Genomic DNA, 23827 nt, shown 5'->3' with positions numbered 1-23827 from the left:
GCTACCAGGGAATTCCCTGGCAATCTAGTGGTTAGGACTCTGCGCTTTCACTGTGGAAGGCGCGGGTTCGATCCCTCATTGGGGTCTAAGATCCTGCAAGCCACGTGGCATGGCCAAAAAACCCCCCAAAAAACAGAAATGAGCTACCAAGCCATGTTCCCACTGACCTCTCCCTCACCCTCCTCCTTTAGACCTAAAGATGCCTACATCTGTTAGCTCCTCACTGGTTTCCTTTAACTCTTGTAATTAGTTCCTTTATTAAATTCCCCTGATGGAACTTACCATTTGTTTCTCCAAAAAGAAACTGACTGAAACAACTAGAAATTCTAAATTCTAGGTATCAAAGACAAACTTCAGCTTCCTAACAGGACAGCTGCCTGTCTTCTTGTCTGTCTTCATTCCTGGACTTGTTGGCCCCTTGGGGCTGGGGACTGCCAAGAGCTGTCATTACATTCTCAGAAGTGAGCTGAGGGCCTGACCACAGTAAACGCTCAGTAAATGTTTGTTGACCGAACTAATGTGATTTCTTCTATTAGTGTCTTTTTTATTTTTTTGGCCACGCCACACACGGGGCCTTAGTTCCCCCACCAGGGATCGAACCTGCACCCCCTGCAGTGGAAGCTTGGAGTCTTAACCACTGGACCGCCAGGGAATTCCTCTATTAGTGTCTTTTTAACATTAAAACTAGAAACAGAAATCATCTAAAAGAGGTAAAATCTGTCCGAATCGGTCACTCCAGAAAAATAACCCTTTTTTTGATCTGGCTTGTTTCAGAGACATACATGTAGAGGAAGAACCAATTTTTGCCATTTATTTCTCTTCATTTACCTGGTCCGGTTGGTTCTCCCATGTTGTTATTTACTGAGTCCACAGCAAACATATGATGATTTTCTGTAACTCGGCCCAATCCAACAGCTACTGCCCTGATCACTTTGGCCTCTTCGGTGTTTTGGCCTGTGCTGTCCCGGGAGAGGGGGGCAGGGCAAAGAGGTTAGATGGATGGTGGTATTTGGAGCAGGGTCCCTAGCTCCACAGACTGTCTGAGGAGCGGGATCTTCAGCTCCCCAGAGGACAGCAGGGGTCCAGAGCGCTCTCATCATCATAGCTGTCACCAAGGAGACGGAAGGCGCATTGTTTTAGCTGTCACCAAGGAGACGGAAGGCGCATTGTTTGGTTGGACTCACTGAGAAGTCCTCATGGGCTTCAAGACCAGCCTCTTCCTCACTTAGCCCTCCACCTTCACCCCACTCCCCTCAGCCACAGACGCCTGGCTCTGAGCTGGGAGCTGCTCTTTCTGCCTTACTCTCCCCTGTGGGAGCAGCTTTGGTTTTTTTTTTTTTTAACGTTTTTATTGGAGTATAATTGCTTTACAATGGTGTGTTAGTTTCTGCTTTATAACAAAGTGAATCAGCTATACATACATATATATACCCCCATATCTCTTCCCTCTTGCGTCTCCCTCCCTTGCTTTGGTTATTTTTTATGTGTGTTTTTTTGTGGGTTTTTTTTTCCCCCAATTGGGATACAATTCACATAACATAAAATTCACCCCGTTAAGCATTTTAAGGTGTACAATTCAGGTGCTTTTTAGTATCTTCACAACGTTGTGCAAGATTCACTACCATTTAATTCTGGAACATTTTTGCTTTGATCTTTGAAGCCCAGAAAATGAACGAAACGGGTTGAACCTCATTAAAATAAAAGCTCCCCATGTCCGAGAAGCATTCATGGTTTGGTATGTAAACCCCCTCATTTTGTATTTATATTTATAAGCATTTTTCCTCCTCAAGGACCACGATATTGTAAAAAAAAAAAAAAGTTTTTGCTTTTTTAGAGTATTAATTCATTAGTTCCATTTCATTATTTCAGCATATTTCCAATTGCTTCTGGATCAGAGGGTGCTGATGAGAAAGAGTGAACAGCGAACAATACCCCTGTCCTCTGGGGTGTGCAGTCGGGCAGGGGTGAGACCAGTAATCAAGTTATTACTGTTGGGATGAGTGTTACGGGGTGAATAATAGGAAGGCAACCAAGTCTGGAAGTCAGGTGCCCTTTCCCTGAGAAAGTGGCGTTGACGTGAGACCTGGGGGCTGAGGTGGCTGAGCTAGGGAAGGCTGGTGTGTCCAGGTCTGAGTGTGGCCAGGGTGTGGACGGGGCAGATGAGGCAGCTCGCAGTGAAGTCTTGGGTGGGAAGGGGACCTCACGGTTCATCGTGGCTGAAGCATCAGGAGCTGTGGGCGAGTGGAGCACGACGACATGCCACACAGGCAAGTCACGGGCCTTGGAGGCCACGCTGCCAATTTGGGACTTAATGTTCAATGGGAACACATCAAAGGCGTTAATGTGGGGATGACAGGATCCGTCCACCGTATGGAGGCCACTTGGGAGACCGTCATCGGGTGAGAAAGCGTGGCTGCTTGGGTGAGGACGGTCATGACGATAGAAGGGAGGGAAGAGATTTAAGAGATATTTGGGAGGTGGGAGAGAGAGGGATGGAGAGGGGGATTTGATGATGACTTAGAAACAAGGTGGACGGTACGATAGGGAACTCCGGTGAGGAACAAGTTTGGACGGAAGAGTCATGGATTCCCTTTAGGACGGGTTGGGTTTGAGGTGCCTGGGAAACATCTGCATGCATGGAGATGTCAAGCTGGTAGTTGTGGGTGTCTGGCAGCTCAGAGGACAAGCCTGGACCAGAGAGATAAAGTTAGGAGGGGCGTAAAGTAACCATGAAACCGCCCTTCACATAGAGATATCACGGCATCTGAAGCACTTCGTCAGACTGCTTATTTACTTGTCTTTCTTTCTACGTCAGTGATTCTCACTTTGTTCTGCCCATTCCTGGACGGGTGTGGCATTTTCTCCAGGAACGTCTCTCATCGTGTACGATGACTCACTCTCCCTCGTCTAAGGTTCCTGGAGGGTAGGAAGGTGTTGTTCATCTTTGCATCCCCGGGACGCATTTTAGAAAGTCACTAGGTTTCTGACTGATGACTGACCAAGAGAACACATGAATCAACAACTGTGTTAGAATCTGCATAAAAGCACCAATTAGAGATACGGTTGACATCAATTTAATTTTGTAGTACCTGTTATTACAGTTTCAAATAATTTCTATTTATAAAGAAAACATAAAATCATGCAGGACATCAAAATGAAGGCAGCTTAAAAAGTACAGCACGAAGATATAGAGAGGATCACAAAAATTCAGTCGTTTAAAAGCATAGCTGAAGAAGTGTCCCCCATGGAGCTTCCAAGGGTCTGCCTCAAAGGAAAATGGTCACTGGCGGTCACATCAAACAGGAGAGCATGGCTCAGCTCAGGAAGCCATGAGAAGCTACCCTCTACGTTTCCAAAAGGGTGGATAAACTCAATCATTTCGTTTCGAGTTGCACCGTTGACTACTTTGATCTCTTCGATTCAGCTGTGGAGTGATTTCCAGGAGGCATCCTCGGCAAACATGGCCACGGGGAGAGAGAGAACAGCCTCTCCTCCTCTGCTGTGGTGCGTCCTCTGGGTGATCTGGACCCCCAGGTGGGGCCCCCCACTCGCCCGGCACTTGGATCAGCGTCACGGCCGTGACCCTCTAAACATGAGGGAAGCAAGACAGACCCTCTCATCCATTTATACCCAAGTGCACACGGTTCAGTAGGTGGAGTCGGAATTCCCAGGTAGGAAATCATAGAACAAAGGGGGAAACTGGTTCTCAGTCAGTTCCTTGGGTGCACGCAGCTCCGTATGTTTCAGTTACAAGGGCAGAAAACGGTTTCAACGTTCTTAGGGCCAAAGTGTCACTAAATATGAAAGACAATCCAACAAATTGTTTCTGCCTGTCTAAGTGAAAAAAGGAAGCCGATGTCAGCCCGTAGCTGGGAGAGAGAAGGCCACAGGCATACAGAAGAAATCTGATTCAAGGAGTGAGGAAATGGCCCTAAAACAAGCAACAGAGCAGAAACATGGACCTGAAGGAGAGGAAAATTCTAGAACAGAGAGGGCAGATGTGGAAAAATGTTATAAGGAGGATAGTCATGGCTCAAAACTAAATGAAACATATTCATTCATCTGAAAAAGGGAAAGAAAATTTGCTAGACCAGTTATTAGGACTGTATTTAAAATAATGTGTTTTTCTATCATGTATCATAGAGGAAGAGGAAAGTCTAGTACTCTGGTTGAAGTTCGCTGTAACTGAGGGAGATCGATCCCTTTGTCTTTTTGCATAGAAGCCACTGTTCTCATGATGTTAGAGACGGAGCATCATTAAATTGAGAGCCAAAGAGACTAACTATCCCCAGACAGCTCACCTTAAATCTCCACAGAAGAAAAGTCCTTCTGAGTGTTTAGGAAGAATCCCCAGAGTGAGGAACTGTTATGACGGGGACCTTCAGGGGAATGGAACCCTCATCTCAATCATGCAGGCCCCATTCCACTTCTAATATTTGTCAATTTGTAAAATAACTGCACTCTTCCTATCTTTTAGTGGGGCTACTTCTAAGGGTTCTAACATAAAACCAATAATCAATGGAAGGTTGGTTCTAGGCTGGTCTTTAACAAGCCTGAAAGGATGTGAACAGATTTCATCCTCCAGCAGAGGGCAGCACCACATTAAAACTACTATTCAGAAAAAAACAGGGGTGCAACATCTTTTGTCTATTACCATGCATTTCCTATACTATTATTTTTTTTTTCATTTTTGCCTCACCAGGTGGCTTGCGGGATCTTAGTTCCCCAACCAGGGATTGAACCCAGGGCCCCTGAAGTGGAAGCACGGAGTCCTGACAACTGGACCACCAGGGAATTCCTCTATATTATTGACTAATTATTTAGTGTCACAAAAATGGAAGACTTGTTCATACAAGTTATCTGAAATATTGATGGGCAATCCTGGCATACAATTGAAGCCCTAACAATTTTAAATCTTATAATTTTAAATAACCCTGTGCTTTATTTATTTATTTATTTTTGCAGTATGTGGGCCTCTCACTGTTGTGGCCTCTCCCGTTGTGGAGCACAGGCTCCAGAGGCGCAGGCTCAGCGGCCATGGCTCACGGGCCCAGCCGCTCCGTGGCATGTGGGATCTTCCCGGACCGAGGCACGAACCTGTGTCCCCTGCATCGTCAGGCGGATTCTCAACCACTGCGCCACCAGGAAAGCCCTGTGCTTTATTTTTGTCTACGTCTACTTGAGTCTTCCTCTGTGCGTATACGTCCTGGGGGTGTGTGGTGTCTAAAACAGCTTTGCTTTCCATTCCCTTGCAAGCAGAAATTTTCTATTGCAACCAAATAAAATGCTTATTACATAGAGCCTCATCACATAACATCATAACATGGCAGATGGGAGTTTTGTTTAAAAGAGTGTATCTCGGAACTTAGCTAAAGAGATTTCATCCTTCTAATAGCAAAAGGACCTCATCAGAAGCAGTTTAGTTTATAATGTGGTCAATTCAACATGGATCCCTACAGAGAGTATAATAAGCAAAGCTCTTAAGTATTTTTTTTAATATAAATTTATTTATTTATTTGTTTTTCGCCGCACTGGGTCTTCGTTGCTGTGCGCGGGCTTTCTAGTTGTGGCGAGTGGGGGCTACTCTTTGTTGCAGTGTGCAGGCTTCTCATTGCAGTGGCTTCTCTTGTGGAGCACGGGCTCTAGACGTGCGGGCTTCAGTAGTTGTGGCATGTGAGTTCAGTAGTTGTGGCTCACAGGCTCTAGAGCGCAGGCTCAGTAGTTATGGCGCACGGACTTAGTTGCTCTGCAGCATGTGGGATCTTCCCGGACCAGGGCTCAAACCTGTGTCCCCTGCATTGGCAGGCGGATTCTTAACCACTGCGCCACCAGGGAAGTCCAAAGCTCTTAAGTATTAATGAACTTAAATAATTTCCTTTCTTTCCACTTTTGCCTTTGTAAAGTATTGGGTTGGCCAAAAGGTTCGTTCGGTTTTTTCCGTAAGATGGCTGTAGTAGCACTTAGCTGTCTTTAACTTCATTCGAAACAATTTTGTTAAGATTGTATGTGACAGCTGTCATATCAGCGTGCATTTAAAAAAGAATTATCAAAATTGGTGAATTTTTGTGTAGCCATTTTAATATTGAAGATGGAAGGAAAAAAGCAACATTTTCAGCATATTATGCTTTACTATTTCAAGAAAAGTAAAAATGCATGGAAATGCACAAAAAGATTTGTGCAGTGTAGGGAAAAGGTGCTGTGACTGATCGAACATGTCAAAAGTGGTTTGAGAAGTTTCGTGCTGGAGATTTCTCGCTGGACGATGCTCCACAGTCAGGTAGACCAATTGAAGTTGATAGCGATCAAATCGAGACATTAATTGAGAACAATCAACATTATACCACGCGGGAGGTAGTCGACATACTCAAAATATCCAAATCAAGCGCTGAAAATCATTGGCACCAGCTCGGTTATGTCAATCGCTTTGATGTTTGGGTTCCACATAAGTGAAAAAAACCTTCTTGACTGTATTTCCGCATGAGATTCTCTACTTAAAGTAATGAGAACATTCCGTTTTTAAAACAAATTGTGACAGGCAATGAAAAGTGGATACTGTACAACAATGTGGAATGGAAGAGATCGTGGGGCAAGCAAAATGGACCACCACCAACCACACCAAAGGCCGGTCTTCATCCAAAGAAGGTGATGTTGTATATATGATGGGATTGGACGGGAGTCCTCTATTATGAGCTCCTTCCGGAAAGCCAAAAGATTAATTCCAACAAGTACTGCTCCCAATTAGACCAAATGAAAGCAGCACTCGACGAAAAGCGTCCAGAATTAGTCAACAGAAAATGCATACTCTTCCATCAGGATAACGCAAGACCGCATGTTTCTTTGATGACCAGGAAAAAACTGTTACAGCTTGGCTGGGAAGTTCTGATTCATCCACTGTATTCACCAGACATTGCACCTTCAGATTTCCATTTATTTAGGTCTTTTTTTTTTTTAATTCATATAGTTATTTATTGATTTTTGGCTGTGTTGGGTCTTCATTGCTGCATGTGGGCTTTCTTTAGTTGCGGTGAGCAGGGGCTACTCTTTGTTGTGGTGCGCGGGCTTCTCATTGCGGTGGCTTCTCTTGCTGTGGAGCATGGGCCCTAGAACATGTGGGCTTCAGTAGTTGCAGCATGTGGGCTCAGTAGTTGTGGCTCGCGGGCTCTAGAGTGCAGGCTCAGTAGTTGTGGTGCACAGGCTTAGTTGCTCCGCGGCATGTGGGATCTTCCCGGACCAAGGATCAAACCGGTGTCCCCTGCAATGGCAGGCGGATTCTTAACCACTGCGCCACCAGGGAAGCCCCATTTATTTAGGTCTTTACAAAATTCTCTTAATGAAAAAACTTCAATCCCCTGGAAGACTGTAAAAGGCACCTGGAACAGTTCTTTGCTCAAAAAGATAAAAAGTTTGGGGAAGATGGAATTATGAAGTTGCCTAAGAAATGGCAGAAGGTAGTAAAACAAAAGGGTGAATACGTTGTTCAATAAAGTTTTTGGTGAAAATGAAAAATGTGTCCTTTATTTTTACTTAAAAACTAAAGGTACTTTTTGGCCAACCCAATATCAGCATATTTATGCTTTTATAGTATTTATTTGTTAAAAATTAACTTTAAACAAAGTTATTTTGGGTTATTTCACAATTGAATTATAGTTCTACTTTAGTTGAGATTTACTTTTGATACTTCTGTATGTAACACAAATAAAAGTCATCCTCCATTTGGTCAAGGTCTAGAATCCGAATGAACTTTAATTAAAAACAATGTTTGGTTAAATCTCTCTCTGCTAATATCATACTCTTAATAATTAAAACAACATATTTTTATCAAATCCCATATTAAAAAAAAATCCCTTCTACCCTGGCACGTCCCCTATGCAATTACAATAGAAATTTAAGCTTTCATAGCCAGTGATGGAAATTATTAGCCATCAGGGCTTTCAAACTAATGCTGCCAAATGGAGAGATGAGTGGGTGGTGCTCTGTGTTCTCACAGTTTTCCTGTAATTCCTGATATAAAGGACAGGACTTCCCTGGTGGCGCAGTGGTTAAGAATCCGCCTGCCAATGCAGGCGACATGGGTTCAATCCTTGGTCCGGGAAGATCCCACATGCCGCGGAGCAACTAAGCCCATGTGCCACAACTACTGAGCCTGCACTCTAGAGCCCGCGAGCCACAACTACTGAGCCCACACGCTGCAACTACTGAAGCCCACATGCCCTAGGGCCCGTGCTCCGCAGCAAGAGAAGCCACCGCAATGAGAATCCCGCGCACTGCAACGAAGACCCAATGCAGCCAAAAAAAAAAAAGATAAGGAGCGTGCTTAGCTCTGCCCATAGCTAATCCACCTGAATTCTGTGTCTTAACGTTTTTGATCCAACTCAAAGATAAGTTCAGCTGACACTTATGAACAAGAGCCATGTTCAAGAAATCTATGAGGATAAATTCTGCCTAAAGTCAGTTTTGAAACTGAAATCTGAAGTTTGGAATTTTGGAAACATGTCCCACAGAAGCAGTGCCAGTAGGGACTAGTGTCCCTAAGTCAGCCCACAAAAAGCTGTTAATCCAGGAATTTGTGAAGCACAGAACTGTCCATTCTACAGAGCCTGATCACCAACAGTGTTTCCATGAGAAAATTTTCATCATTTTCTGGATTTCAAGTCGGGGATGTTAGGAACTGGTTCTTTTTGGTTTTGTTTTGCTGTACGCGGGCCTCTCACCGTTGTGGCCTCTCCTGTTGCAGAGCACAGGCTCCGGATGCGCAGGCTCAGTGGCCATGGCTCACGGGCCCAGCCGCTCCGCGGCATGTGGGATCCTCCCGGACCGGGGCACGAACCCATGTCCCCTTCATCGGCAGGCGGGCTCTCAACCACTGCGCCACCAGGGAAGCCCCGGGCCTACTCTTTGTCAACACCTTTCCCATGGTCCTTATTGCCCTGCTAACTCCTGACTCTGTTCTCCCAATCACCATCGGTTTTTGCATTTCTTTCAAAAACACTCAAGCAAAGTCCTCTTTGATAGTGCCCAGATTATACAAGTATTTGAATAAGAAAGCTGGCATGTGTCCTGAAGAATATCACCACGCGATGCCAGCAGCCTGTGAATTCACCTAAGTACTTCACAACAAAAAGAGTAACAGACTAAAGGGAAACTTCCCTCTGTGGTTTCCTTCTAAGCTGTGGGAGTGTCATTAATCACAAAGGATCTTGTGGATGATGACTTTTGGTTCTGAGTTCAGTCTTCAGTTTTTAAGGGAGAGGATACTTTTATTTTCATCATGGCATGAATCCACTCTGACTGTAGCTTTGGCCCTGGTCCCTATAGGAGCCTACAACATATTTTTCCCAATTCCAGATTCAAATATTAAATAAAAACAGATGTGCAAAACTAAAGGAAAATCCGCCACCAAAAACATACCCTACCCTCCACAAAACCACCAGCTTTGGGGAAAACTAAGGTCCGCTGTCCCACGTCCTTCGCCTAAACTTAAAAAAGAACAGATTCACATTGCCCCTTAACCTGTGCTCGGCTCAGGGTCCGAAGAGGCCGATGAGAAGGAGCTGAGGGCTAGAAGTTCCTGGGGTGCTCTCCACGCCCCCTCCTGGGCCATTCTTCGTCCACCCACCTGCGCAGGACCTTCTCCACATCGGCCCTGTGGTAGAGCCGGCAGAGCTCCATCAGCTGGCCCACCGTCCTCTGACTGTTCCGGAGTAAGAACTCCAGGGTGGGGCTCTGGGGCCGCTGCTCCAGGAAACACAGTTCATCGTAGGGCATGCCCCACTTGCTTGCGAAATTCCTCCAGTTTTTGACTGTTGGGTGACAGGGATCCAGCTTTATCCTGATCACGTCTAGTAAGTCCTGGTCATTGAGCAAGTCGCTGATGGTGGGGGCCAGGAGCAAGCAGGACGAACACGTACAGTTTTCAGCGCAGGACGTGTCCTTGCTTATATCTGCGGGGACAAACGATACGGTCCACGTGTCAGCAAGAGGCGTGCTCATCTCTTCCGTGCTCTACTTTCCCGCTGAAAGGTTCATAGCGTCAGTGTAAGTACAACAGCGCATCTTACAGAGATATTTCAGGACACTCATTTCTACATACTCACCAATAACGTGTTCTTCTTTATGGCCAAGGATGGCTGCTTTGCGGAAGCGGTGGCAAGATTCTATAAAGCCAGTTTTCCTTTCTTTCTGAGACTCTCTGTCGCCCAGGCTGTGCATCTGTGAGACTGCTGGCCAGACGAGGGCCCCGAGGAGCAGGGCTTTCTCCATGGGCAAACTGCCAGTCCAGGGCTGTCGGACTCTCCACCCTCCCCCCTTCCAAGTTACAAGTCAGCCCCGACAGCTTCTTAATGCCAAGCACAGCATGTGAGGGTGTAAAGGATTGCACAATTCTTTAAAAGGTCTTTTTTTAAAGAAAAAAAAAATACACACACACCCCAAACTGGAATATCCACTCCATATGCGTATTTGAAAATTGAGTGATAATTGATAATGCCAGAAAACGTACTTTTTAGATTTATGGCCACCTTATCATGTCTTTGCCTTTATCTCTGGTTTTCTTCACCCATGGGGCTGCCTTTAAAGTGGAGCCAACACCCTGAGGTGCGCAGCAGGTGGGACGAGTGGGTGGCTTTGAGCTCAGCCTCAGCAAGAGCAGCCCCAGCACGGAGGAAGGACAACCTTCCCCATCGGTCATCTTTGGCCTCATGCAGTACCCGGCAGCGTGTTAGCAGGAGGGTGAAGTCAGTAGGTAAGTCGTGAGTAGGTCAGAGGTCAGAGGTTAGTAGGTAAGAGGCAAACCAGTTACAGTAAAATTGTAAGCAGGGTCTGTACAGCATGGCAACCCAAGCGACTTAAAATATGAAACAGCACTGGGTCTCCTGACCCCTCTGACCGGGGACATGAACAGCCAAAGGGGACACTAGAGATCACTGGCTTGGAAAATTCTGGGAGGTTATGATGACCTTTTCTGCACTAAGCCGTGTGGACTTCCCAATTTAGGAAAGTAAAGAATTCAGAAAAAGGGCTCACTTTAGTGACTGTAAAATTGAGAACCAGCAAGTTTGAGGCAAGCACACAGTAAAAGATGACAAGGGCCGTGAAAATTATGTTCGTTCTCTTTGGCCTACGAATGTAACTGCTGAGAATCCAGCCTAAGGAGATCATCTAGAATGTGTATATACACGAACATTTTAATTAGTTTATTCATATTATCCATTTTTTTCAAAAACAGTTTAAAAAGTTAGGGGACTAGTGGAATAAATTATTGTGCTACGTGATGGGATATTATTTAAGTAATTATGAAGACTACGTAGCAACCTAGAAAATGTCTGTGCTCTCACGTTAAGTGGAAAACGCAAGATGTGAGGAATTTATGTACTCATTACAACTATGGAAAAAATCTCTGTTAATATTACTATGGAAGGAAATGTACAAAAATAATAATAGCTGTTGTGGTTAATGTGGTAGGATTCTGTTTCTATTTTCCAAACTTTCTCTAGTGGTGGTGTTATTTCTATGATAACTAAAACAATGTATTACATTAATAAATATATTGTTTAGCACAGAGAAGGCTTAGCAGTGGAGTGACCCTCCTCTTTGCCAAGCTTCACTTACGCCTTTGAGCCCACCCCTTACTTCTTTCCCCATGATTTGTTTCACCAAACATCTCCTTTCCTTCCCCTCATCTCCAGCCACCCAACTCTACTGATTCTCTTTCCTTCATCTACAAATATGCACAGGGCTCCTCTATCATAAAAAATAAGAACCTCAAACTGCCCTCCTCTGGCTTCATAACTCACTGAAGTGACTTTCTCTTAACTCTAATTTACTGTTTTTATAAAATGTATCTATTTATTATTATTCTTTTGGCCACACCACAGGGCACGTGGGATCTTAGTTCCCTGAGCAGGGATCGAACCCGTGACCCCTGCAGTGGAAGCGTGGAGTCTTAACCACCCGCCAGGGAAGCCCCAATTTACTATTAAACTTCTAGAAGGAGAATTCAAAACCTGTTGCTTCCAATGCCTCATCATGTTCTTAATCTTCACCTTCTTTGGCTTTGAGCAGCATCTGACCCAGCCTAGTTCTTGCCAAACCCTGTAGAGACCGGACCCAGTTCCCTGCACCGCAACTGTGGGCCAGAGTCCAGTTCTGATGGGGTAGAAAAGTCCAGAGAAGCAGATCCCCACCTGCCTTTGAGGATCACCCAGACCTCCTGCTGCTGCTGACGCCCCCATCACACCAGCTCCCCTTGGATTTGGCTGCCTCTGGAACTGGGTCCAAGACTCTTTTGCCCCTTTGGACACTGTCTATTGCCCTGCAGGCTGTGTTCTCCCTGAAGGTTCCTTCTGAAAGCCAAGCCCCACATCCCCAGGCATATACCCTACCATGTCCTGGACACATCCCTTCTCTTGTCAGCCTGATATGCTAAGATCCCAGCCTGTCTCATTGCTGAGTCCTTGGGAGTTCCAAGGAAGCGCTCTAGCCCTGTTCTCAGCCCGAAGTTTTCCCCTTCCACATTCTCTCCCTTTGGTCACCCTCTCCACTCCCAACAACCTCTACAAAACTCTCCCACTAGAATAGAAGACCCTTTCTTTTTGCATCTGCAGGACCCAGTATAGCCCTCGGCATATAGTAAATGCTTAACCAACGTGGACTGAATGAGTGAATGAATAAATGAATGGTCAGCCCTGCCCACTCACTTGGGCTCCAGAACTGACTACTGGAAAGCTCCTCTTGATGTTCAGAAGACAACTCCAACTCAAAGGACCCGAACCAGTACTTAAACTTCTCCCGCTATGCACCCAAAGCACCTCAAGTCCCCTATTTACACTCGCAGTTCCCCAGCATCCTTACAGACTTCTTCTCTCTATCCAACCAGTTACCAGGGTCCCAGCCTTTCCTGGAAGCTCTCCACACCTCTCTTACTATTCCCCGTGAATTCCTTGAATATATAATCTGGGCTCCAGAGAAGGGGGACTACTCAGTTCCCTGAACAGACAACCTGTATTCTCCTTTTGTTCAAAGTTTAATTAAATGAAAAGAAAAAAACTAATATAAGCTCAATGTAGAACATTTAAAAATTATATACAATTGTGAATTTTGTATACACTTGAACATTTAGGGTTTTCCCATATTTTCATGACTATGAGGAACAATTTGATGCAGATCCTTACATATAAAAATTTGGGGCACATCTTTAACCATCTCACCAGTAATGGGATTATTGGGCCAAAAGTTATGAGCATTTTTAGGCTATCAATGCATATACGCTAATTGCTTTCCAGAAATAAATGCTGCACCAATTTATACTCCAAACAGAGTATAGTGATGGTGCTTATCTCACTTCACTTTTATCAGCACCAAATATTACTTTAAAAAATCTTTGTCAGTTGCATAGGTGGAAATTAACAAAGATTTCCTCCATGCCTTTTCTGGTATTTTTTCTCTGATCAGTTATCCATCTCTCTTCTTTCTCTCTCCCTTTCACTGGACTTCCTCTAACTGGACTTCCCTTCAGCTACTGAACGTCATCCATTCTATAAAACCCACCTCAGGGCTTCCCTGGTGGCGCAGTTGTTAAGAATCCGCCTGCCAATGCAGGGGACACGGGTTTGAGCCCTGGTCCTGGAAAATCCCACATGCCGCGGAGCAACTAAGCCTGTGAGCCACAACTACTGAGCCTGCTCTCTAGAGTCCACAAGCCACAACTACTGAGCCCGCAAGCCACAACTACTGAAGCCCACGCACCTAGAGCCTGTGCTCCGCAACAAGAGAAGCCACTGTGATGAGAAGCCCGCATTCCACAACAAAGAGTAGCCCCCGCTCACCGCAACTAGAGAAAGCCCACACACAGCAACGAAGACCCAATGCAGCCAAAAATAAATAAATAAAATAAATTTATATATAAAAAAAAACCCCACCTCAGATACACCCTTCATGAAATCCCCCAGCTCCTGCCTAGAATGCTGTCTCTCCCAGAATCCCATCATTTTGTTTGCATCTCCTGACTCTGCCTTGCAGTGAGATATTCTGTATGGTTTTTGTTGTTTTTATTCCTCATTTACCTTAAATGCCCTGAGAACAGATCCATATCCTTCTGCAGTATGTCCCACATCTTACAGTTCTAAAATGTTGAATTACATTTACATGTAATATAGTGAGAGTTATTCTTCAGCTTCATTAATAACGGTATACAAAGAAATAAGACTTTAGCTGCATGGTGGGACAGAAGTTTACTTATTTAAAAAAAAAAGAACTATCTAATGGTGAAGGTGGTTTTGCAGTAAAAGGGGGAAACTGTGCAATTTTCTTTGCCCTTATTTAAAGGTAGGGCCAAAATAATATTCTGTCAAGTGGAAAAGAAAGCAGCTTACCAAAGGGTATGTATAATTCAGTTTTTGTAAAAATAAAATAATACAGTCATTTATATCCACATAAAGTATATGTTATGCACACATTCATGGGCATAGAAAAAATCTGGAAGTACATATAACAATGTTAACAATGGATATTTCCTAATTTTCTATAGTTACTGTGTTTATTTGGCTACTTAAAAATATTTTTTAAATGTCACAGAAAAATAAAGTAGGATTTACACCTCTAAGTGCAGAATTAAATGTATTAGTGTCTGAAAGTGTGCTCTGTATTACCTCCATAAGACTCAGGGTTGGCAATGTTTTCTCCTTTAGTGTCAAGAAGAAGAATGAAAACACCATTAAGGGTTCTGTGAAGCTCCTCTAAGCCTTCTAGTGTGTAAGAAGCTTCTATTTCTTTGAACAACTACACAGACTACAAAATTATCAGTTTGTTTTAAAATACATGATGTGTCAAAAAGTCTATTGATGTTTTCCTTTTGTATTTTCAATGACACAAATGCTAAGCCATTTAGTGAACTGGAATCTACCGAAACTGCCAACAGTTGTGAATTTCAAGTTGCCTTTTAGAAATCATAAACTATAATTAGCTCTCTGAGGACTTCAACAGAGAAACGTGTTTCTTTTCCCATGAAATAAATTTTGTCCTGCCCTGCTATAAACACCTATTATGTAACAGTGCACATGAAAGGAAAGATTGGGTAATGCCTTGGGGAAGAAACAACTGTGGAGAGAGACAGACTCAGGACCAAAGAAGTTTTCATCAGAAATGGGGAAAAATGGGATTATTATTTGATGCTTCTCAATAGCAAGCACAGGGTGGTTGTACGGCAGAAACTGTTTACTAAACGAATGAATGAGAACTGTGCTTTCTCCTCAGGAGACAAGGTAGGTTTCTTACGACTGTCTGATGAATTTTAGGACCTGAAAAGAGACTTACTAGTAAAGGGAACAGAACGTTGCTGATATCTGCCGGCAGTTAACAGATATGGTGGAAAACAGAACAGAATTGGTCTTCAAATACAAAAAGACGGATTGATTCTAGATTTGGGGGAAGGAAAGGAGAGTGTTACTGAGAAAAGAGAAGTTAATTATGTATAAAAATTCACTTAGATTCTCTAACAAGTAGGGTCCTCACTTGTCATATTTTGACACGGGTATTTTCCACCGATGCAAAACAAGAATGTATTACACCATTAATTTATGATGACTTCTCATTGTAGTGGCTAAAACCCTGGAAGGACTTGCCCTCTGTAAGTTCAGTTTGAGTACTGGCTTAAACTAAGGAAGAATTTATCAGCAGAGAAAGGGCCAAATTTCTCAGCGATTTTCATCACCACAGTAACTGTCATTTATCAAAAGCCTAACGTATAACCAGCCCTGCACCGAGTCCTTTACACACATAATCCTGAAGCATCCGATTCTGCATGTGTATCAGATGGGGCCCATCAAACACCGGTGCTCCAGCTTCCCAGAGCTTGACCGCTCATGGCACTTAACATCCATGGACTTTAGATTCCTCATCTATCAAATGGAGATGATAATAATTCCTATAGCTCATGAATTAAATGAGATAAACGGGGCTTCCCTGGTGGCGCAGTGGTTGAGAGTCCGCCTGCCGATGCAGGGGACATGGGTTCATGCCCCGGTCCGGGAAGATCCCACATGCCGCGGAGCGGCTGGGCCCGTGAGCCATGGCCGCTGAGCCTGCGCGTCCGGAGCCTGTGCTCCACAACAGGAGAGGCCACAGCAGTGAGAGGCCCGCGTACCACAAAAAAATAAATAAATAAAAATAAATAAATAAAATGAGATAAACGATGTGAAAGCATTTTTGTCAAGTCTTATGTAAATGTTATTTAATGATGTTAGGTTTTACATTTTTTTTTTTTTTTAAGTAGACTGGAAAAAAAAGAATCCCATGTCATCTGGCCTCTGTTGACACCTCCTAGCTCACCACCTTTTCTACTGCTCCTCACTGCCCGCGCTTGTCCCTAGAATACTAAGCTCAATGCTGCCTCAGGACCTTTGCACCAGCTAGTTCTGTCCCCTGGAGTCCTCCTTCCTCAGATCTCCACATGGCTAGCTTCTTTGCATTATTTAGACCTTGGTGCACCTTCTTAGCTAAAGCAGTATCCTTTCCCTGCAGGCAAAACCCATTGTATTCATTTATTTTCCTCAAGGCATCTACCACCATATGAAATTACTTATTTGGGTTTATTGTCTGTCACTCCCAACTAGTATATAAGCTCCAAGAGGAAAGGGATGTAGATGTCTGATGTCACCACTTCATTACAGGCACAGAGTAGGCACTCAATAATGTCTGCTGAGTAAATCAAATGAATGAAGAATGGGACACAGAGAAACAGTCAAATTAGATACCTCTGGGCAGCCTATGAAGAGCTATCTAGAGATTTTCAGACGAACTGAAAGTTTTTTAGTGCTGAGTATATACAAGGCGGAAGAAAGATGACTGGTTGCTATGGAGACAGAGTACACTGAGTACCACAGAGGTTATCCCCATGAGCTTTAGAGACGTGCCGACTGACTGTCAATACAATCGACACTGTGCAGGTGTGCAGCTTGGACAGGTTACTGAGCTTGCTAACGCCATGGCCTCCCTCTCCGAACAGGGAGAGCGATACCTATTTCATAAGGTTGTTGAGAGGATTAAATGATATCATCCCTTAAAGCCTCATCCTAGTGCGTGATAAGTACGCAACAAAGAATTAGTAGCTGCAGGTAAGGAACCATAACCAACAGCCTTTTTTAAAGCAGTGGTTCTCAACCTTGGCCAAAAAATGGAACTCTCTGATCCCCCTTACCCTACCCCTCCTGCAGAGATTTACAAAATCCTGATGTCTGGTGCCACCCACGAGGTCCTTATTTATTTGGTCTAGGGTGCAGGCAGGACATGGGAATTTTTTTTAAGCTCTCCTGACAATTCTGATGTGTAGTCAGGGTTGAAAACCATTGCGTTAAAGACATCTACAGAGTTAAGTTCTTCGTCAGAAGGGCCTGCCAAGAGTAGATTTTGGAATGACAGCTACTTCTCTTTGAAAGATACCGTGTCTGCTTGGTGATTAGGAGTCTGTGGGTAGATAATACCACAGAACACAAGCTCACAAGCAGAAGAATGGATTTTCCTATGGGGCTTTTTTTGCCCCTCTCCCCTTATTCTTCATCCTCTCTCTCACACACACTTCACATCAAACCTTAAAGAAGAGTTCAGAAATCAAGCATGTTCATCGACAAGGTATGTCTATGTCATTTAAAGCAAAGTAAGAAACAGTTCGTGTCCAATGATGCAGTGTCTAACTCTCAAGTTTGAGGCTGGCAGGTTACAAAATGCTGGTCAATTAACAGTTAATTGGAACAAGATGCAGAATTCACAAGGGTCATGACTGGTTGAACCTAGAAAATGGCTTCAGTCAGGATGTCAGCAGTGGATCACAGATTGACTTAATGTACCTCCCTGCAGGGGAGGTGCCGTTTTATCTTGTACGTCCTGGCTTTTCAAGAGCTATTACCACACGGGTGTTTTCCTCCAAAGCGCTCAGTGCCACTGCTGGCTCTCAGATCGTTTATAATAATGCTCCTCATGATAACTAGCTCTTGAGTTAGCTCACACAATTAAACAGTAAACATTTTACATTGGCAGCTTTGCAAACAGCAAGACATCGTGGTTCTAAAATAAAATAACTCTCTCCTAGGTGTCTATTAATTATGAGATTTGGAAAATACCAACAAGTGTCAAACTACAGTCAAATAATTCTGCAGTTATGTTTGTTAAGGGTGTCAAGGGTGTTAAGGGTGTCATGCTTTTTTCTGTGTGTGGTGTCCGATGTGGTTGGAAATAAATATATTTAAAATGCCAGTTTACGGCTTTGAGAAATCACGGGGGTGCCCACATACCACACGACTCATCAGAGGTAGTTATTTGATATGAGCTGGAAAATGATGGAGAATTATTTTTATCTACTAAGAAACTGACCCAAGGGCTTTTGGTGGGTGTTTGATCTCTTAACCAAAGGGAAAACCAATATGGTTTCATTCTCCCTCTCTGAAATACCCTTTTAAGAAGACATCAAGTTGCTAACATCCCTGGGGAGGCTAACTGACAAACTGGATGGATCCCGGCTAGTAAACCATGCAGGGCATTCTGTCATCAAACAAAACTGGAGTGTAGAAGGCACGTTTCAAAAAAAAGAAACACACATAAGAAAGGACCCAGGTTAAAATTCAACATAGAATTTTACATAAATTCTGAAATTATGTGACACAAGCATATTTACTAAGTGTCACTTTATGGACCTAATTTGAAAAAAATGAAAATCCTATTGTACATTCACTTCTATGGGGAAATTAGGTTTAGATTAGGCAAGTGCTGAATTATACAAGGTCGTCAGAAAAGTCAGTCTTGAAAAACAGGTAACTGTGGAGAATAGATGGGGAGGCGGGTCATGGTCTGGGTGATAAACACCGCCACCAGAAGGGAGAACAAGAAGAGGTTTTTAACTTTACTATTTGGGAGTTTTGTGGGGGTTTTTTGTTTGTTTTTATAACTGAGGCTTATTCCTTTAATGCCCAAATGTTTTCATTTTGAAAAATTGCCTGAAAACATTGTAAAACTTTAATGTCTCCTGGGGGCTTGCTTCTGTATTCAACGGTTCCACCCAGGGGGCTTTGCTTTTCTAGTAGTAGCTGATTCTGAATTGTACTCTTATTCTTTCCTTGATTACAAACTGTCATTTCTCACTCTGGTCAATTCCCTCCTTCTATCCTAGAGCCCTCCGTTCTGCCCATATTCCTTATTTTAACCAGATATAAACTGGATTGCAGGTAACTAAGGTTTTCAAATTGCAAGCATTAAATAAAAGCCAGGCTCTGAGTTAAGGCTTGACCAACTCAGCAAGCTTGCTGTGTGTGGCAGCAAGCTTCTGGGAAAGGTGTTTCAGAGGCTCAGAGGCTGACTCTGTGGGAGTTGGGGTGGACCTTTGTTCCAGATGGAGACTCTGAGCTGGAAGCCTGACCTTCACCCCCATGTGTGACACTCAGGTACTCAACACGTGTGCTACACAGGCGATGTGTCTGACCGATAGAGAGGCAGCCTGGTCTGGTGGGGACGCAAGTGTTGGGTCTGGCCTGGGGCTTGACTCCCACTTAGGACCTATGTGATGGGCACCAGCCACGGAACCCAGGGCTACTTCTGTTGCATCCACCTGGTGAAGAAAATAACTGGACCCCCAGAGTTGTCGTGAACGCTTTTTTTCCTGAGTATATCTCTCAAAGTGCTTGAAGGGGGCCTGGTACATGGCAAATGCTATATTAGTGTAAGTAAAACAATAAGATAAATCTTACTTAGGTGGCTACTCTCATTCAAAGAGGAAATATAGGGATCTGCTTTTGCCCTTTCTTCCAAGAGCAAAGCCAATAAGTCAATGTCTCTCATTTGCTTGGTTATGGGAAAAAAACACCCCAAACCCAATCAAACACCTGTACACTCCTCTGGGCAAAGCACCGTGCTGGGTGGTACAGCTGTTGATTTCAGCAGTACAATTTCTGCTCTCAGTAATACTTGCTATCACTGTGAAAAGTTTATTCTCTTTGACAATCTTCCACGTCATTTTTTTTTTTTTTTTTTTTGCAGGCGTCTCGCTGCTGTGGCCTCTCCTACCGCGGATCACAGGCCCTGGACACGCAGGCCCAGCGGCCATGGCCCACAGGCCCAGCCGCTCCGTGGCATGTGGGATCCTCCTGGACCAGGGCACGAACCCGTGTCCCCTGCAACGGCAGGCGGACTCCCAACCACTGTGCCACCAGAGAAGCCCCTTCCATGTCATTTTGACACAGGTAAAAATTTTTAGAGACAACCCGAAATTTGATTACTCTATTAATGACCTTAACTCATAAGAGTCTTTGAACGGTGTATAGATGTTCCTAAGCAACTTACTTGATTCATTCTCATTTTAGCTGATGTTTCACATTAGAGTGCAGGGTGTTAGTCTTTAGAAAGTTTAAATGTAGATTTTTTTTTAATTAGAAAAGAAATATGTGCTTGTCACAGAAAATCTAAAAACTCAGGTGAACATATGGAAAAAAAATTTCATGTTCTCATCATCCAGGCCCATCACAGTTAGGCTTTTAGAGATTTCCTTGGTTATTTTACCACGTACTGTACGTATCTGCCTACACTGGATCATTTGTTATATATACATTTGTATATACAGATTAAAGTTCTGGGGGTAGATTTTTCTGATACCCACTCATGTTAGAAATTTTTAAAATATAGGATAGTGAAAAGATTATTAAAATTGCCTCTGCCTGTATGCAAAGATGCTTTCCCCTCCTCTACCTCACTCAGCTAGGTGCTTCTAATTTGAGCCTGTGTCTGCTGCAGTATTTGTGAAAGAGGGAAAATTAGCCCGTGGCCTTAGCCTCTAGTAGGGGCGGATTCTGGTCCAAAGAAGGTGAGTTCCACTGGGTGCCTGGATGGGACCCCAGACATTGGGCCTGTCCCATGAAACCTGGTGGGTAAGCGCCACTGGAAGTTCTCCTGGCCCAATTTCTCCTGGATTTCTCTAATCACAGAAGGACAGTAGCTGAACTGGAACCAGAATCCCAAATACTGTCTTCCAGAACTATACCTTTGTCATTTGGCCTCCTTAGAGAGCCTGGCACACAGGGGGGTCTTTAAGAAATAAAAATCTGTTGCATGACAAAAAACCACCTGGAATCTCACCACCCAGAGATAAAACTGCTGCTAACATCATGCTTCTAAGGAAAAGAAATTGATTATGCACCACAGGTTCTGATTTTCAGCATTGTTACCTGGGCACAGCCTGGGATTGATGACAGATTATCCTAAGGCTTTTATGAGCCACCAACCTTTCCATAAAAAAGAAACAAACCAACCCCTGATGAATCAGGCCATTCAATATGTGTTTTGAAAGATATTTTAAAATGTTGGTGAGGTTCTTTTTTCCTAATTATTATTTTGGTAGCTTATTTTAATACTCACTCCATATTTTCCCCATGATTAATTAATGAGGAATCTAAACATTGCCAAAGTTTCTGTCTGACAATAAAGAATAAAAAAGGCAGCGGGGAGGGCTTCCCTGTGGCGCAGTGGTTGAGAATCTGCCTGCCGGTGCGGGGGACACGGGTTCGAGCCCTGGTCTGGGAGGATCCTACATGCCGCGGAGCAGCTAGGCCCGGGAGCCACAGCTGCTGAGCCTGCGCGTCTGGAGCTAGTGCTCCGCAACAGGAGAGGCCGCGGCAGTGAGAGGCCCGCGCACCGCGATGAAGGGTGACCCCTACTCGCCGCAGCTGGAGAGAGCCCTCGCACAGAGACGAAGACCCAATGCAGCCAAATAAATAAATAGCGTTAAAAAAAAAAAAAAAAAAAAAAAAGGCAGCGGGGGATGAGGCAGGGAAGACGAACTTTAAATGTTTCTTGGTTAAACACACTAGGAGCAGAAAACGGTGGGCACCAGCACATGGTCTAACGTCAGGAGGGGCCCCTTTGGCTCCCTAAGGGCCAGAGGAGGGAAGCGGGCAGCAGGCGGCTGAGCAGCCCTTCCCACGCTGACTTGGTGTGCCTACATCCCATTGTTCGCTTCCACCTGGCAAAGTTCTCCGCCAACACTGTGGCTCCCAGAACTCAGAGGGAGGGAGGGTCAGTTCGACCCTCACCTGATCCTAAACCCATCCACTTGAGAAGCCTGCTGTACCCCACCCAAGCGAAGGAGGGTTAACACTGAGAAAATACTCTCTGAAGTCTTCTGTGAAATTCCGTAAGATTTCTTTGCACTTCACTGTGGTGTGTGGTTGGAAAGTTTCTCTAGTGTGTAATACAGATTTTGAAAGTTAATGATAAACATCTCAAATGATCTTGAATTTAGCCACACTAGCTATCACTGAAGCCCAGATACCTTTAGAGTCAATCATTTACCTGAAAGGGGATCTCCAGTACTGTCTGGAAAGCCATTTTCTTCTCCCTTAAAAAACAAAAAGCAATCTTCGTTAAAACCGTACCCATACATGATTGGAGATGCTATCAATTTTCCAATTTAGTTAAATTTCCACCAAAAACTGTGGGTGGGGGAAGGAGAATGGATCTTAAAAATGGTATTTTAATGGGTAGTAAGGCAGACAGAGAAAGACAAATATCACATGGTATCACTTATACGTGGAATCTAAAAAAATGGTACAAATGAAGTTATTTACAAAACAGAAATAGAGTCACAGATGTAGAAAACAAACTTATGTTTACTGGGGGGAAAGCAGTGGGAGGGATAAATTAGGAGATTAGGATTGACATCTACACACTACTATATGTAAAACAGGTAACTAATAAGGACCTACTGTATAGCACAGGGAATTCTACTCAATACTCTGTAATTACCTGTATGGGAAAAGAATCTTAAAAAGAGTGGATATATGTATAACAGATTCACTTTGCTGTACACCTGAAACTAATACAACATTGTAAATCAACCATACTCCAATAAAAACATTTTTAAAATGGGTAGTGAACGATGTGTCTCTCCCTAGAATATAAGCTCCTGGAGGGCAGGGGCCCTTGCCTATTTGCTCTCCATGCTGGATCCTCAGTGGCCAGAACAATGCCCAGCACACAGGAGACACTCAACACATGTTTGTTAAATGAATGACTGTCCTTATTTTAAAAAAAATATAAGTGCACGTAACAACATGCTACTGTTTTGTTTCTTTTTTAAATTTCACATTATGGACTATTCCCCTTATTTTATTTCCTATTTACTTTTTGTTGGGCTTGTTGTTTGTCAGTGCAGGTTATAATTCTTTCCTGTATCTATTATACTTTTTAAGTGCATATTAGAAAGCAGCAAAGAGAAACTGTTAAAAAGCAGCGACAATCCCCTTGAGAGGTAATTGCGTTTCTGCCTGCCTGAGGTTCCATGTTTACAACCTAGGCCATGTTACAGGATATACTACCTGGAGGGATTTACTTGATCTTCTTGGTGTGTGTGTGTGTGTGTGTGTGTGTGTGTGCGCGCGCGCGCGCGCGCGTGTGTGTGTGTGTTTTACTTGATCTTCTTGTAGTGTGTGTGTGTGTGTGTGTGTGTGTAAGGGTTTTCAATGAAGTCAGCAGAGAAGACTGACCCTAGTATATGTCTATGTTAACTCCATCTTTATAAAACTAAAATCTCTCAGCAGCTAACAGTACCCCCTCCATCCCTAGTATTGCAGAAGTAGCACTAAGAGTTGGGTCAAAGCCCTGGGTGTAAGTCCACCTGCACTCATAACCTCAGGCACATCACTCACCAGCACTGGCTTCTGATCCCCTATTTGTATATTGAGGTGGCTGATGGATTCGCTTATCGCTAAGATTCTCCACATTCCCAGGTCTCTGAAAGTTTCACCCTTAATGATGTGTTAACTCCCCGGTGTATCAAACATTTTAAACAGTCTCTTCC

At 43.8% G+C, this 23827-nt stretch overlaps 1 protein-coding gene across 2 annotated transcripts in view; it reads right to left on the bottom strand.

Annotated features, from left to right (window-relative positions):
* Positions 1-23827, bottom strand: part of LGALS8 (galectin 8) — a 102320-nt gene that overhangs the window by 48347 nt on the left and 30146 nt on the right. For both annotated transcript variants that reach the window (XM_060127101.1, XM_060127099.1), the window contains exon 4: positions 22321-22366. In XM_060127101.1, coding sequence (XP_059983084.1) covers positions 22321-22366 — 46 coding nt within the window. The remainder of the gene's footprint in view (positions 1-22320; positions 22367-23827) is intronic.

This window comes from Lagenorhynchus albirostris, chromosome 16 (genome assembly GCF_949774975.1).
Source record: "Lagenorhynchus albirostris chromosome 16, mLagAlb1.1, whole genome shotgun sequence".
NCBI lineage: Eukaryota > Metazoa > Chordata > Mammalia > Artiodactyla > Delphinidae > Lagenorhynchus > Lagenorhynchus albirostris.
The sequence above is the reverse complement of the archived record's forward strand: the minus strand, read 5'-3'. Positions and strand labels throughout refer to the sequence as shown.